At 33.6% G+C, this 16185-nt stretch overlaps 1 protein-coding gene across 1 annotated transcript in view; it reads left to right on the top strand.

Annotated features, from left to right (window-relative positions):
- Nucleotides 1–16185, top strand: part of LOC126885725 (axotactin) — a 128203-nt gene that overhangs the window by 44339 nt on the left and 67679 nt on the right. Inside the window, exons 7-8 of the mRNA XM_050652493.1 lie at nucleotides 83–1315; nucleotides 12078–12426. Coding sequence (XP_050508450.1) covers nucleotides 83–1315; nucleotides 12078–12426 — 1582 coding nt within the window. The remainder of the gene's footprint in view (nucleotides 1–82; nucleotides 1316–12077; nucleotides 12427–16185) is intronic.

Consider the following 16185-nt stretch of genomic DNA (forward strand, 5'->3'; position numbering starts at 1 on the left):
TTCTCCATATTCAAGCTCTCTACATCACTTATCTTATGATTAAATTATTTCGCTATTCTGTATTAAAAACTCATTTTTTTAGCTGCAACGATTCTTACCTTACGAGGATCTTCCTATGTATCCTACAGAGTATATGACTGGAAAGATAGAGTTCATTCTGCAGTAACTCGATTTTCCATGCTATTTAAAACCAGATTTGACGATTCCGCTTTACTATATGCAGCTGGAGGTGAGCAGAGTTTGGACCATTACATAGCAGCATCCATTTACAACAATTCCGTTTTTGTGGAAGTAAGTTTCGGTGAAGACCCACTGGTAAAGGTTTTGGGACAAACAACTGAATTTAAACTATACCAATGGAATAATTTAACAATATTTCACGAGTATGATAAAATACATCTAATTCTCAACGAAGAAAGAGTTACTATAAATATCACTGGGATTCCTGTACTTTACATCGATCCAGAAATTTATATTGGAGGAGGTCCTGAATTACAGAAAAAGCAGGGACTGAAGTCTACGAACAACTTTGTTGGATCTTTGAAGTACGTCTTTTACAATGATATATCCATAATCTACGAATTGCACAAAAATAATCCCAAGGTTCACTACATTGGTATCCTGCGACCTGAATTCTACGAGATTGATGTTACAGATATACCTATAACATTCCCGTTTTCTTCGTCGCATATATGGTGGCACAATAATTTTACTGACAATTTATCGCTATCTTTCAGCTATAAAGCTAGTAGCAATTTAAGTGTGGTAGCTTCCAGTGAAGCTCAGACAGGTATTTACTGGGAAGTACGAATAGTAAATGACGAAGTAAGGTTTGAAGTCTCTGATCATACCCGAAACGTTACTCATCTGATAAGCGTTAAGAAGACTCCGGGTATATGGCACTGGTTGAACTTGACGTATATAGGAGAACTAGAAGAAATCACACTAACTCTTGATAACAGAACGAAACAAGAAAAAATCGGAGATATGAAATTCGCAATTGGGGATAAAATTAAGGTAGCTGCTGGATCAAGAACGAATGCAGGTCTCGTTGGTTGCATGATGGATATTATGGTCAATGGTGTTATTCTGGAGCCTCGATCTATCTTGCAAAGTGAAAGAGTTGTAGGTGAGGTAACTCTGGATGACTGTAGATTTATAGATGCGTGTAAACGACCCAATACATGTGAGCATGGAGGGAAGTGCTCAGTTAAGGAAGACAAATTAACGTGCGATTGTGCTAACACTGGTTATATGGGAAAGAATTGCCATTTTGCTCAATATAGGAAAACTTGTGAGGAATTAGCCCTTTTAGGTAAGAACAACATTTATTTTTTTATTTTTTCCAATGCGTTGCAGAGATATTAAAACACCTACACTTTAAAAATAATCCACAAAAACATTCCAGTTTAAAAAAAAATAAGAAATTGTTTATACTACAAGACAAAGCTAGCCTATCTATATATTAAAAAAGGCCAGACTACTAAACGAGAACTTTACCATGACTTTAACTCTGTTTATATATTATACAAGGTGATCAACTTCTGTGACAAAGTCCAATATATCTGTTATTATACAATACATAATACATATATGAAAAAAGTTGTTAATAAAAGTTAGACACTGTATGATTGTAACTGTGTAATATAAACTTATTTTTTTACTGCCGTTGACTGTCAATATGAAAGTAGTTTTACAACAACGTACAATTTTTTTATCACTACACAATTTGTATACAGGGTAAGTCAAAATGAGAATAAAAGATTTTCTTCATATTTTTAAATGGAACACCCTGTATTTTATATTACCATCGAAAAGTTCTATCATTATTCTTGCATATCTTTTAAATATTCCCTATACCTAAATTTATTAGTTTTCAGGATATTTTAGTTTTATTGTTGATAACTCATAAATACGTTTATTACAATAATTAATTAGCCTTAGAAACCTGCAATGTGTTTGTTAGTGATAATTAAAATTAAACTGCATTTCATTCTTTCTCCAAATTTCTGGTAAATTCTAATTCTATACAATTTTGTATTTACTAACAAAATGATATTAATTTTCCGCGAAGAAATGGGAACTATAAATTGCTGCAAGTTCTTGTTTAGGGTGGCTTTGAAATAAGTGACACAAGAACTTTCAGATGTAAGATTTTAATTATCTGTACGTTTTTATTTTTGTTATTTTATGATTATAAGTGTTTGCCATATTGTTATAATTGTTACCTAACAATTAATTTGAGTCGTGAAAAAATGACAGAAATGATATGGATTTTAGGAGAGTGTTTCAAAAACGCATTACTTGCCACAAGAATTTATAAGGAACGGTATCCACAGCGTCGACAACCAAATAAGAGAGGATAACTTATTAGACAGGTTTATTCGTACTAGTTCGGTTTTATATGAAGCAAAGAAACAAACCAAAACCATTATTACGGATGAAAATGAATTAAATGTTTTACTGGCTACAGAAAATCCTCATACAAGTATTCGAAATATTATTCGAAGCAAGATATAAGTTATGGATTTATCCAAAACATACTCAAGAAAAACAACATGCACCCATATCATATACAATTACATCAGGAACTTGTTGGTTGAAGCAGGCGATGAGTGGATACGTGTATCTTGCCTCATGTCGTTCAGCGTTGTCTCAATGGAATTGAGCCTTAATAACCTCTCCTTGAAATTACAAATTCTAGTCATTGACCTCATTGTTCCTGTCGCCAGGGGGGGTACAACGGCCTCCTTAATTCAGATGGACTAACTCAAGTTTTTTTTATATATTTTGACCCGCAGAATACGAATTTTTTGGGTAACAGTTGATCCGGATGTCGATAAGTTTGTTATAGACAAAGAACTTGAGGAATTACATAACAGTGATTTCCCGCAAAACAAAACATCTTTTTGTATTTTTTGGGTCATTCTAGGCAAAAAATGTTCTGACAAGTTTTTTCGTAGGATGCATAGTTTTCGAGATAACCGCGGTTGAACTTTCAAAAAATCGAAAAATTGCAATTTTTGAACCCGAATAAGTTTTGATTAAAAAATAAAGTAGCAATTCTGCTTACCGCATTTAAAAGTTTAAGTCAAATTAGATCGGTTTTGATTATTGATTATTTGCATTGCTAAAAATTTATTATTTTATTGTTAAACAAAGCTATAAACACCCAGTGCGTGAGTGATGTTCTCAATGATTTCTCATTTAAAATGGAACGAGTAGGTAGAGTAGCTACAAGTGCAAGCGAGGCAATTTCTACGTAGCATGCGTTAAAACGCATGTATTTGGCACGGGAAACACTATGTGTTTATAGCTTTGTTAAACAATAAAAAAATTAATTTTTAGCAATGCAAATAATCAGAACCGATATAATTTGACTTAAACTTTCAAATGCGGTAAGCAGAATTGCTACTTTATTTTTTAATCAAAAGTTATTCCGGTTCAAAAATTGCAATTTTTCGATTTTTTGAAAGTTCAACCGCGGTTATCTGGAAAACTATGCATTCTACGAAAAAACTTGTAGGAATATTTTTTGCTTAAAATGACCCAAAAAATACAAAAAGATGTTTTGTTTTGCGAGAAATCGCTGTTATGTAATTCCTCAAGTTCTTTGTCTATAACAATCTAATCGACATCCGGATCAACTGTTACCCAAAAAATTCGTATTCTACGGGTCAAAATATATAAAAAAAAACTTGGGTAAGTCCATCTGAATTAAGGAGGCCGTTGTACCCCCCTGGCGACAGGACTATCAATTTTATCATATATTTTTCACTCTTATCCCGTGAAAAAGTGTAGAAATATAGTCTAGCATCACACTTCTCTTAGTGTAGAAATACATAATATAGTCTAGCATCACACTTCTCCAGGCACATCGCTACAACCATCGCATACTGAAAAACAAGTAGCGAGGTGCGACGCTGCACTATGTTCCCTGCTATTTGAATGCATTGATTTGTTTCTTCAGCGATGTGCGCAGCGATGTGCCTGGCGAGGTGCGATGCTTCACTATATTTCTACACTTATTCATATTATTTTATCTTACCCATATTATATGTAATGGGGTAGTAATGCTTCTCAAATAGCCTTCCCTAGTCAAATGTCAACCTCATCTTTACGTTGGCAACCGTGACGTTATCCTAAACGAGATTTTGGCGACCAAGTATCAGCCGAATAACTGTAAGAACTGGAATCTGGAATTAAGGAAATACACTCCTGGCCAAAAAAATCGGGACACCTTAAAAATGGGTTATTTTTTATGTCTCGAATCTCCCAAAACCTGTTGTTCGATTTTATTTATTTTTTTAATATGTTATAGGCTTATTTTCTAAGAATATGGATGTAGTAATAGTGTTGCTGAACAAGTATGTGTCATTGTATACCGGGTGTAACAATAATACTGTGTTTTTCCTGAAAGTTCTTAACACCCTGTGGAATATTCTAGCATTTAAAAAATTTTGAAATTAAAACTTAATTGTAGCATTAGCCTTTCTTAACATTATGCTTTTTGACTCATTCACTTATGTTGGATAATGAAAAAGTTAGGTACTTTGACAACTAGCCATGTTCTTCGTCCATACAGGGTGTTTCTAAATAAGTGCGACAAACTTTAACGGGTTATTCTGCATGAAAAATAATGACCGTTTGATTTATAAACATATGTCTGCAAATGCTTTGTTTCCGAGATACGATGTTGAATTTTTTCTTACACACTGACGATTTATTTATTGCTCTAAAACCGGTTGAGATATACAAATAAAATTTGGTGGGTTTTAAGAGACAGTTATTGTGCATTTTTGACATATGTATTTTATATTCACCATTGGCGTGCATACGGGTCATATTACCCGGTCATTGATGAAGAACATGGTTAGTTGTCAAAGTACCTAACTTTTTCATTACCCAACATAAGTGAATGAGTCAAAAATCAGAATGTTAAGAAAGGCTAAGGCTACAATTGAGTTTTAATTTAAATATTTTTTAAATGCTAGAATATTCCACAAAGTGTTACGAACTTTCATTCAGCATTATTTTTACATCCGGTATACAATGAGATTTACCTGTTCAGCAACACTATTACTACATCCATATTCTTAGAGAATAAGCATATAACATATTAAAAAAATCACTAAAATCGGACAACACGTTTAGGAGATTCGAAAAATCAAAAATGGCCCATTTTTAAGGTGTCCCGATGTTTTTGGCCAGGAGTTTATTAATCCCTAAAGGACCGGCCAACATGTCTTGGCAAGAGCGGCAGGATTTAAAATCAAGCCAAACACCCCCTGAAATAAAATGAAAATTTTATTATTTCAAAATGTGTTACCCCAAGCGAGTAGAAAAAAATTTCGAGAATCTCGCACTAAACTGTTAATCTTTCTCAAGGGTTCTCGGAGCCAAGATTAACAATAACATATACAATTAACCATACCAAATTTAGGAAGCCCTTAAAGCTCAACTTCGCTACAAATAATGCTAGATTCCTAGTAACAGAAGAAAGAATAGTAGAGATGGAATCAGAAATTCGAAAATCAAATGAGATTTGATATACGTTAGCGGGGTAATCAAGGGTAAAGCTTTAAAAAACTGAACTAAGGTCATTTGTTTTATCAGTTAAACTGATATCACGGGAGGAGTTGGCATCTATACAGAAAGCATGAAATGAAACCAATATTATATTACTACAAAGTTTCTCTACTAGATTAGCTTCCTTAACTTTAAAATTTAGTGAAAGATATACTTAAAAAATCATACAAATATATGCATCAACAAGTGTTTATGAGGACTATGGAATCTATTTTACGATGATATTACTTTAACTCTAAATGGTAAAATAACACACTACACCCGAGTATGTGGTGACTTCAACGCTAACACTGGGGGTAATGCAGATGAGACAGAAACATCACTGGGAAAATTTAGTTCGGGAAACAGGAACAAGAGCAGTGAAGCCTCCTTCTAGAAAAAAAATATTTCAAATGAACAGCTTCTACAAAAAACACTATTGGAGATGGACTTGGCACAGTTCGGGTGGAAAACGTAGGAACGAGGTCGATTTTATGATCACAGGCAAGAGCCAAATCTTTAGATGTTACAGTCCTCAAACAATGTTCAAGAGGTAGCGAACACTGAATGGAAAAAGCCACGATTAAAATGGATCTTGGGAAGGAGAGATACACCGTAGGATCAAAAAGAAGTCCAGACTTACCTAGATAGACCATGGTAATATAAATGAATTTGAAGAACATATTAACAACATTATCGAAAGCAATAAGAATACAGATCGAAATCTCAACACTCTAAATGATATTAGCCTTAATGGAAGAGGAGAGAAAAATTCAAAGAACACCACCAATTTGGAGAGATAAACAAACTATTACAAAAATCTATTAGGAAGGACAAGCGAAAGCATAAAGGTGAACAAATTCAACAAATTATTGAAAACAACAAGGGCCTCAATATTCTAAGGAGGAAATAACTAGCAAAAAAGAAATAATGAAATCAAAAAATAAATATGAAAATACGATCACTAACAACCGAAAAGAATTACTAAGAGTAGTAGAAGAGTTCTATTCAGAATTACACAGAAGTCTAAAAACAATGAAGAGCAACAAATAAAAAAATTAGGAAATTCAGAAAAAGTTAAAAAGAAAAGTAGTCAACCAAGGATCCGAAGAGATACCTAATATTTCAATAGACGAAATAAGAAACGCACTGAAGAAAATGCAAAAATAAAGCTCCGGGAGAAGACAATATCGTTATAGAAGACTTAAAAATTAGAGAAGAAATAGGTATATTTAAACAATATAAAGGAAAAATTCAACTTATGTCTGCACCAAAGCGAAACTCCTACAATATATATTTAGTTCCCCTTCTTCTTCTTGCAGTACCGTCTCCTATCGGAGGTTGGCTACCATCACAGCAATCTTAACTTTGTTGGCTGCAGCTCTGAACAATTGTATCGAACGGCACCCGAACCACTCCCTTAAATTTCACAACCAGGAAATCCTCCTACGGCCCACATTTCTCTTTCCCGAGATTTTTTGGTCTCCCAATACAAAGCAAATATTGATACAGCTCATTAGAATCCTATTTAAGACGGTAAGCCACTATGGGATATAGCTAGAAGTGCAGATATACGACGGAGATGCAAGGTGGACAACATTAATAACTGGGTGAAACACAGAAGAGTAGAATGGAACGACCCCGTAAGCCGAATGACAACAGATAGAGTAGTAAGGACGGCGAGAGACGCTTCCCCAATAGGAAGAGGATCAGTGGGAAGACCACGAAAACGATGGAATAACAACTTACTGGAGGCATATTGAAAAACAGACAGAGTCATGTCTACACAAAAAGAAGAAGAAGAAGAATCCTATTTGTAATCTTATAGCCTACATAATCGTTTATGCTTTATATATGATAAATATTATGCCCTGTAACCAAAATAATTTATATATTAAAGAAACTACTTCTTTTGATAAATAATAATTATTGTTGCGATTTCCAAGTGTACGCACGTGTACCAGGACGGTCTTGGCCATATATCTAGACTCTAGATACTACCGAAGCATAGAATGATCGAGTAACGTTGCGTATGCAGTCTTAGCCTATCTGTAGTAGACTAAGAGCCGCTATAGGTGAAAATTCTTAATCATTTTAGGCACGACGGGACCCTATAACTTAAATAGTAGAACCTAAAAGAAAACGTTTGAACACTGTGCCGTCACTTTTCAGTGGCACATGCGTCTACAGTGGCGCATCAAACTTTCCACTTATGGGCGGGATACATAAATTAAAAAATACCCTCCCTAATTACCAGAATTTAATTTTTTTCGTTTTTTTAAGTTTTATGTGATTAAGACATAAGATTCATCGTAATTTTAACCCACCACCCCTTCTCCCTGCCCCCACCATCAAAAACTTTATTTTTCGATTTTATTTTTTTTGGGGGGGATGCAATCAATTTTAAAATTTCAAAAAATTTACACGCATAGTTAAGGGTTTTATAAAACACGTCTATTTTTTATAGACCTGTAGGTTGAGTGTACATAACCTCAAAAAAATTTTAAAATTTTTTTTTTGAAAAAAAGTATATAACTTACTAACTATATCAAACACTATATTTCTAATTTTTTTCAGATTTTTCTGTAACGCTGGTCACCTTCAAAAATCCAAAAAACTGTTTTTTAAGGGGGTTTTTGGGGGTTTGAACGTGTTTTTCTGATTTTTAAATATTCTAAAGAACTCAGTTACTTCAAGTTACATATAACCTATAAAAACAAAATTGATTTGATATATTACGAAGTCTATAAAATAGGAAAAATCCCCCAAAACCCCCCAAAAAACAGTTTTTCGGATTTTTAAAGGTGGGGAGAGTTACGGAAAAATCTGAAAAAAATTTAAAATATAGTGTTTGATAAAACACACAAGATTAAGAAAAAATTAGACCGGCAGCTATTCCTCAAAAAAAGTTATACGCTTTTTTGAAAAAAAAATTTCTTTTAATTTTTTGAGGTTATGTACACTCTACCTATTGGTCTATAAAAAATAGGCATGTTTTATAAAAGCCTCAACTATGCGTGTGAATTTTTTGAAATTTTAAAATTGATTGCATCCCACCAAAAAAAAAATAAAAACGAAAAATGAAGTTTTTGATGGTGGGGGCAGGGGGAAGGGGGGTGGTGGATTAAAATCACGATGAATCCTATGTGTTAATCACATAGAACTTAAAAAAATAAAAAAAATTTAATTCTGTTAGTAAGTTCTGTTAACTTTTAATTTATTTATCCCGTCCATAAGTGGAAAGTTTGATGCGCCACTGTCGACGCATGTACCACTGAAAAGTGACGGCACAGTGTTCAAACGTTTTCTTTTAGGTTCTACTATTTAAGTTATAGGGTCCCATCGTGCCTAAAATGATTAAGAAATTTCACCTATAGCGGCTCTTAGTCTATAGTGAGGAGATTACTGAGTCTTTCTAGAAGACAGAGTCGGCATAAATAAATAGAATAATTTTAAATCGTACATTCAGTCTGAGTTATAAATACATTAAGTAAAGGTATATTGTTAGTCGGGAAGTATAAAACCAGGCCCGCGCCGTCCATAAGGGCGAAGGGGGGCCGAGCCCCCCGGCGCCGTATTCAAAAGGCGCCAGTAGGAGCCGAAAAAATTTTTTTACAATACCGAAATTACCAGAAATACTAGTAATATTTTATTATCTTGTAATATTTAAATCTTACCAATCGTAGGTAGGTATAAAAATGGCAGTAAGTATTACTTTGATCCCATAATTGTACGAACCCTTATTCTCTTATTAAACTGAACCATATTTGTTCTCTGATGGTGTAATCGTTGTTTTTTGTAAATATTTATAGCATTTATTTAATATTTATAGGTATATTACTTTCCTAAACACATAACAAATAGTTTGTAGGTATTCGCTCCGTGCATGACTGACGCAACACCTTGCTTCACCAGGACCTCGATTTTTGACCCTTCGCTTTGTTATCGATCATTCGCTATCGGTACACTAAACAGATACGAAGCGAATTAGCGAATACGTTCGATAACGAAGCGAAGGGTCAAAAATCGAGTTCCTAACCTTTTTAGATCTCACAAATTGACGTTAAGCATATGATAAATAGATAACATTTATTTACCATTTTTTATAAAATTTGTTATACCAAGAATGCCAATGACATTACAAAAATAGCTCCAATAATGTCATTTTTGCCACTACTCACGCTGACATCGTTTCTAGGTACGCCCACCATGGTCACGCACGGAGCGAATACCGAATACAGATTCTAGTGAATTCACTTACAATAAAATATTGCAAAACTTCCGAATTTTAAAAAACCGCTTGGCTTGACATGAAGTTTGGCATACACATAGCTAACCTGCCAAATAAAAAAGTGATATTGTGCTGATATGTGCTTTTGCCCTAGGGGTGAGTTTCACCCCTTCTCGGGTGTGAAAAAGTATACGTTTGAAATAAGTCCGGAAATTAATAAACTGACAAATTCTAACTTTTGTTGTATAGATTTTTTTCACTAAGTCAATACTTTTCGAGTTATTTGCGAGTGCATATGTCCATTTTTCAACAAACAAAAACACGTTTAGAAACCCACGAAAAGCACTTTTCGGGGAAAACTTATCATAACTTGTTTATTTTTGTTTTTTAAAAAAGTTTCTACCATTAAAAGTAAGCAAGTTACACTCAAAATAAAGTTGGTCCCTTTTTTTGGCAAAAAAATCGTGAAAATCACCCCCTAATTAGCATCCTAAATGAAATTAACCGTTACCGCTTCACAAGTTACTTTACTTATGTATTATTTCTATTATCTGTATGTTTCGTCGGTTCAAAGGGCTTATTTTTGAAAGGGCTGTAGTTGAAACGGCTTGAACGAGTCCCTAATCACGAGAGTATGCCAATTTTGAACAGCCATATCTTATAGTCCAATTGGTCCAATCAACATTTTCTCGTGGAATTTTGAGAATCAATATCGATTTCAGGGTAGGGTAGATTTTAACTTTTGTCAAAATCTACCCTACGCCGAAGCGGGCTTTTGCCCTGGGGGGTGAAAACAACCCCGTCTAGGGGATGAAAATATTTTTAATCAAAATAACTAGGGAAGTCGATATATTGACCAATTCTGAGTAAATTTTATTCTATAAAATTATGAGAATCTTCAATCTCAAATAACTCGTATGTGGTGAAATTTTTTTGGGAAAACAAGAGACATCTTTTATAGGTCATTAAAAAAATATAAGTTATTCATGAAAAACGGTCATAAAACGTGAGTTTTTCAATGAAAAATGCATAGTTTCAATCGCTCATAACTTGGAAAATATTAACTTTGCAGAAATAATTTATAGAATAAAATTTACTCAAAATTGGTCAATCTAACGACTTCCATAGTTATTTTGATTGAAAAATTGTCATTCCCTAGATGGGGTTGTTTTCACCCCCAGGGAAAAAGCCCGGTTCGGCATAGGGTAGATTTTGAAGAAGAAGATCAACCGAGCTTAAATCCAAATTTTCATTAAAATCAGTGTTAATTCTCAAACTTCCACGGTTTTACACTTTGTTACCGCTTTTTAACCAATTTTTGTCTTACCGAAAAACAAAAGATTCAAAATATTCAGAAAAGCAAAACGTACATTTTTTTACTCTTTGAGATTTTTGGCATCACTAATAATTTTTAAGCTTTTTTGAAAAAAATGTAGTTTTTTCAAAATTAAAAAAAATTACTTTAAAACCAATTTTTTAAAAAAAGCACTTTGAACCGATGAAACTTAGTTGTAATGAGTTTACCCCGAAAAGTGCTTCATTTTTTGTTGATTTCTCGTTGAAATAGGTATTTGATTTGGAATTTGACGAATAAGAACCTAGTTTTCATTAGCTACAATTCTGCATCATCTGGGTCTACTGACTTCATGCATAGACCATTTTTTTACACTTCTTTATAAGCTATATTTTTGCTAATAATATTTTTTCGATAAAATACTTTTAGAGTAATTTGCGAAAAACGTGTTTTTTTTGTTGAAAAATGGACATAATCACTCGCAAATAATCGAAAAGTATTGACTTTCCTCTATAGAACAAAAGTGGCTTAGAATTAGTTAGTTTATCCATTTCCGTACTTACTTTAAACGTATAGTTTTTCACCCCAGAGAAGGGGTAAAACTCACCCTCAGAGCAAAAGAACACATCGGCACAATATCACTTTTTTTCTTTGACATGTTAGCTACGCTTATGACAAATTTCATTTCAATTCAAGCGGTGCTTTAAAATCCGGAGCAAAAACCGTGAGTAAATGGACTTTTTCACTAAGTTGCAAAAAACTACTTACAAGGGGGGGGGGAAGAAAAGGGGCGCCTAAAATTACTTGACCCGGGGCGCTTGAAAGCCTTGGCGCGGCCCTGTATAAAACGTATTATATCAATTATATTTTAGTGCAAAGAGTCTGTATATATATAAATTTAAAAAAAGTGTAAATCAATGAAAATAAAAACTAAATAAACTTTTGTTAAAATTAATTAATAATTTAGTCATCACATAATTTTAGGGTATACAAAACCAGACGTATATCTTATAGACATAGACGGAAACGGTAAATTCCCTCCAGCTCACGTGCGATGTGAATTCCAAAGTCCTGAAGACTCTACAAAAACTATAGTAGAACACAATCTACCCAGCCAGATAGACGTTAGGTCTCCTTCTGAAAAGGATTTTACTTTTACAATTAAGTATCGCGAATTCGACGCAGAAATGCTGCAAGAGTTGGTCTCGCATTCTTTAAATTGTAGCCAGTATATCAGATATGACTGTCAAAAAGCTCCTTTGGAGTTACACTCAGCCACTTGGTTTATAAGCTCTGCGAACGAAACCGTGGATTTTGTAGGGGAGGTAAAAAGGTAGGTGTATTTAATTTTTTTATTTAACTTGACAAAATACAGTGAATTGATTTTTCAATTCTTCTTCTTTTGGAACCATAACCCTGGATAGGTATTTGCCTATCTGTCTATGTTCTTCCATTCAGACCTCTCTTGTCCCCTTCTCGTCCATTGTCTTATACTCATAGTTTTCAAGTCAACTTCCACGTCATCCAACCATCTTGTTCTGGGTCTTCCATTTTTTCGTCTTACTTTCGGCTTCCATTCTAATATTTTCTTTAGTGTTTTTGTGTCTTTTTCTCTGGACTTGTCTCAGCCCTGACAGTTTTGACTTTTCACAAGTCTTATAATATCTCTCTCTCTCTCTCTCTCTCTCTCTCTCTCTCTCTCTCTCTCTCTCTCTCTCTCTCTTGTCGTTTCCCCATTACTGAGGATCGTGATTTCTTCCAATATTCCTAACAAATTTCTCCATTGGTCTCTATCTTCAGCTGCTCTAAGAGCTTCGCAGAATGAGTTTCCAGCTGAATTCTTTATTTGGTCGGACCATCTAGTTGGTGATCGTCCTCTTGATCTTCTCCTCGGAACGTTTCCAGAAACAATTAATCTCTCCAAACTGTCGTCACCTTAGCGAACCACGTGACCAAAGAATTGCAGTATTCGTTGCAGACATATTGTGGACAGCCTTTTTTTAATCTTGAGTTGGTTAAGAATGGAAACGTTTATCCTATGAGCTGTCCAAGGTATGCACAACATTCTTCTCCAGCACCACATTTCAAAGGCATCAATTTTTTGGCGCTCGTATGCACGAAGAGTCCAAGTCTCTGCTTTGTATAGAAATATTGAGAATACAAGGGCATTCGCCAGTCTCATCTTGATATTTTGAGAGATAGATCTGTCTTTCCAAACTTTAGTTAGGCGACTCATCGCATTTTTGCCATACCAATACGTCTCCGAACTTCTGCTTCACAATTAGGTACCATCTTTAGTTATACTAGACCAGAGATAGACAAAGGTGTTTACTATCTGGTATTCTTGTAACCTGTTAGTCAGTTGTCTGACTTATTATTTGACTGTTATTTTGTCTTAGCTTTATTGATTTTTAGACCAACTTCATTGCTTTCGTACTCAACTCTTCGCAGGAGATCAAACATTTCTTGTTCGTTTGCTGCTATAAGTGTAGTGTCATCAGAAAATCTTAAATTGGAGATTTTCCTACCAGCTACTGTTACTCCACCGGCCCATCCTTTTCATCCTTCTCATCCTTCACATGTTATCCTCATGACATATTCACCATACATGTTAAATAAGTCAGGTCACAACACGCATCCTTGTCAAACACCTCTCTCGGTCTTGAATTGGTTTGAGAACTTATGATCTAGTCGTACTGTCGCTATATTGGACTGGTACAGATTTTTAATAAGTGTCACCAGGTGCATTGGTGCGCCCATTTCTATTAAAATTGACCGCAGATTTATCCAGCTTACACAATCAAATGCCTTTTTGGTAGTCAACGATCTTACTTACAATATCGTATCTTTCATTTAATTTATTAATTTCGTCATTTCTCTTGATCTCTATGTGCCGTCTTCCTCTTGCACCGAGCCATACACCTTTCTCAGTATCTCTCTCTCGAATGTCTGGAGTTGGGCTTCATCTTTTTTGTCATTACTCAGGTTTCATAACCATAGGTTACTACAGTTCTAATTAATGCTCTGTAAATAGACATTTTGTTTTTTTTTTCTATGTCCTGATATGAAGACATCTACATGTTCGATTGTATAGTTGTCTATTGCGATATCATTTTCATTGTCAGGTGTTCTTTTGACGGTCATGTACTTCGTTTTTGTTTCGCTTTTGACTCTTTTTCGTGTGTCAGGATGGATCAATTTTCTTGAACGCTTCCATTAGTCGTTGTTTGCTAATGATAGCTAGTGAATTGATTTTTCAATTAGATGTCGTTAAAGTTCCGTTATCATCTTTGATAGCAAAGTGGTTAGGTGCAAGGACCGTGTTATTTGCTTTATTTTTTTAAACATGTCTCTGGTCTCAGTTTTGGTTTTGTCCTTTCTATTTCCCGGCTGATGTTGCTCAAGTAGAAGTTCTTTTTAGGACTCTTTCTTATTGTCATTATTCAATAATGTGGCTTTTAAACACTTCCTCTTCTGTATTTTAGTCCATGTACACTTTTTTATCTATTGTTTTCTTCTATACAGGGTGATTGATTAGTAGGGTAAAGCTCAATAGCTCCGCTATAGTAATAGATAGCAATAAAAGTTAATAACAAAAATTTTAGCCACCTTTGAGCTTCATATTACAAAATTAGTTAGAATGTTACAGGGTGTTCGATAACACAGTGGCAGACCAAACTTATGTTTTTTTTTAAAGGAACACCCTATATTTTATTGTAATTTCGAAATCCTGTTAACTTCTCCATCACAAAAATATAAATCTTTGTTATATTATACAGGGTATTTACAAAGTTATAACCAATTTTATATGAAAATCGTAACAAGTTCAACTCCCTGTATAAATAAAAATAACCAAAACAACAATGGTTTATTAATGCCATATTTTTTAACGTATTGTCAAAATTTTCAAGAATGGTCGATATTGCTAATTTTCTTTATATTAAATACAGGGTGAGTCAAAACGCAAGTACATTATTTTCTCAGTAATTTTAAATGGAACACCCTGTATTTTATATCACTATTGAAAAGTACCATTACCTTACTTTAATTTTTAGATAACATTCCCTATGTCTAAATTTATTAGTTTTCGAGATATTTTAATTTTTCAATGGACCAGTAGCGTGGCCACCCAAATCACCAGAATTTAATAAACTGCACTGATTTTTTTGGGGTTACGTTAATAATGAAGTTTATAAAATACCTCCAACAACAAGGGATGAGATGAAAAATAGAATACAAAGTGTATTTCGATGTGTTAATTTACAAATGCTCCGTAGAGTAAGTAGCTCATTCAATGATCGTTTTTAGGCGTACATAAATGTGTTAGGAGATAATTTTGAACACCTTATGTAACTAAATATTAAAAATATTTTATTAAAAGTAGCTTCTAATTTTTTCAAACATGTTTTTTTGCAAAATGTATTACTGATAAATTATGTTTCGTTCTTTATTTGTTACATTGTTACATTTACATACAAAAGTGAAAGATCAAGTGTTAAAAATTAAACAAGATTGTGTTAATTTAAAGTGGTTTTGTGGCAATTGTTTTACGATAGCTGAAAATAGACTTAACAAAAACTAGTCTGAATATCAACTTAATGAAAAGAAAACAAAAGAAGTATTGGAAAAAACTTGTAAGTTAATTGATCTTATTGTAAATAATGATACACTAACAAACAGTCAGCGTCAATGGAGCGATGTTGTAAAAACGAAAAAAACCGAACCACTTATTATAAAACCAAAAAATCAAAATCAAAATTGTTTAACAACAAAAACTGTATTAGCACAAAAATTTAGTCCAGTTGATATAAATGTGTCGGTTGAAAATGTTAAATCTTGTGCTAAAGGGTCGATTGCAATTCATTGTAATAATAAGAAGTCTTTGGATAATTTGAAAATTAATGCTGAAAAAGTTCTTGGAGCAGATTATGAGATAAAAATTGCAAGTATATCTAAACCTAAGATCAAGATCATAAATGTCCACGAAAAAGACATTGAAGATATTGACAGCTTTGTTGATAGTTTTAAAAAACAAAATTTGACTGACGGTATAGAAACTTACATTAAAATATTACGTAAATATAAATCGAAA

The sequence above is a fragment of the Diabrotica virgifera genome, chromosome 5 (assembly GCF_917563875.1).
Source record: "Diabrotica virgifera virgifera chromosome 5, PGI_DIABVI_V3a".
In the NCBI taxonomy this organism is placed as follows: domain Eukaryota; kingdom Metazoa; phylum Arthropoda; class Insecta; order Coleoptera; family Chrysomelidae; genus Diabrotica; species Diabrotica virgifera.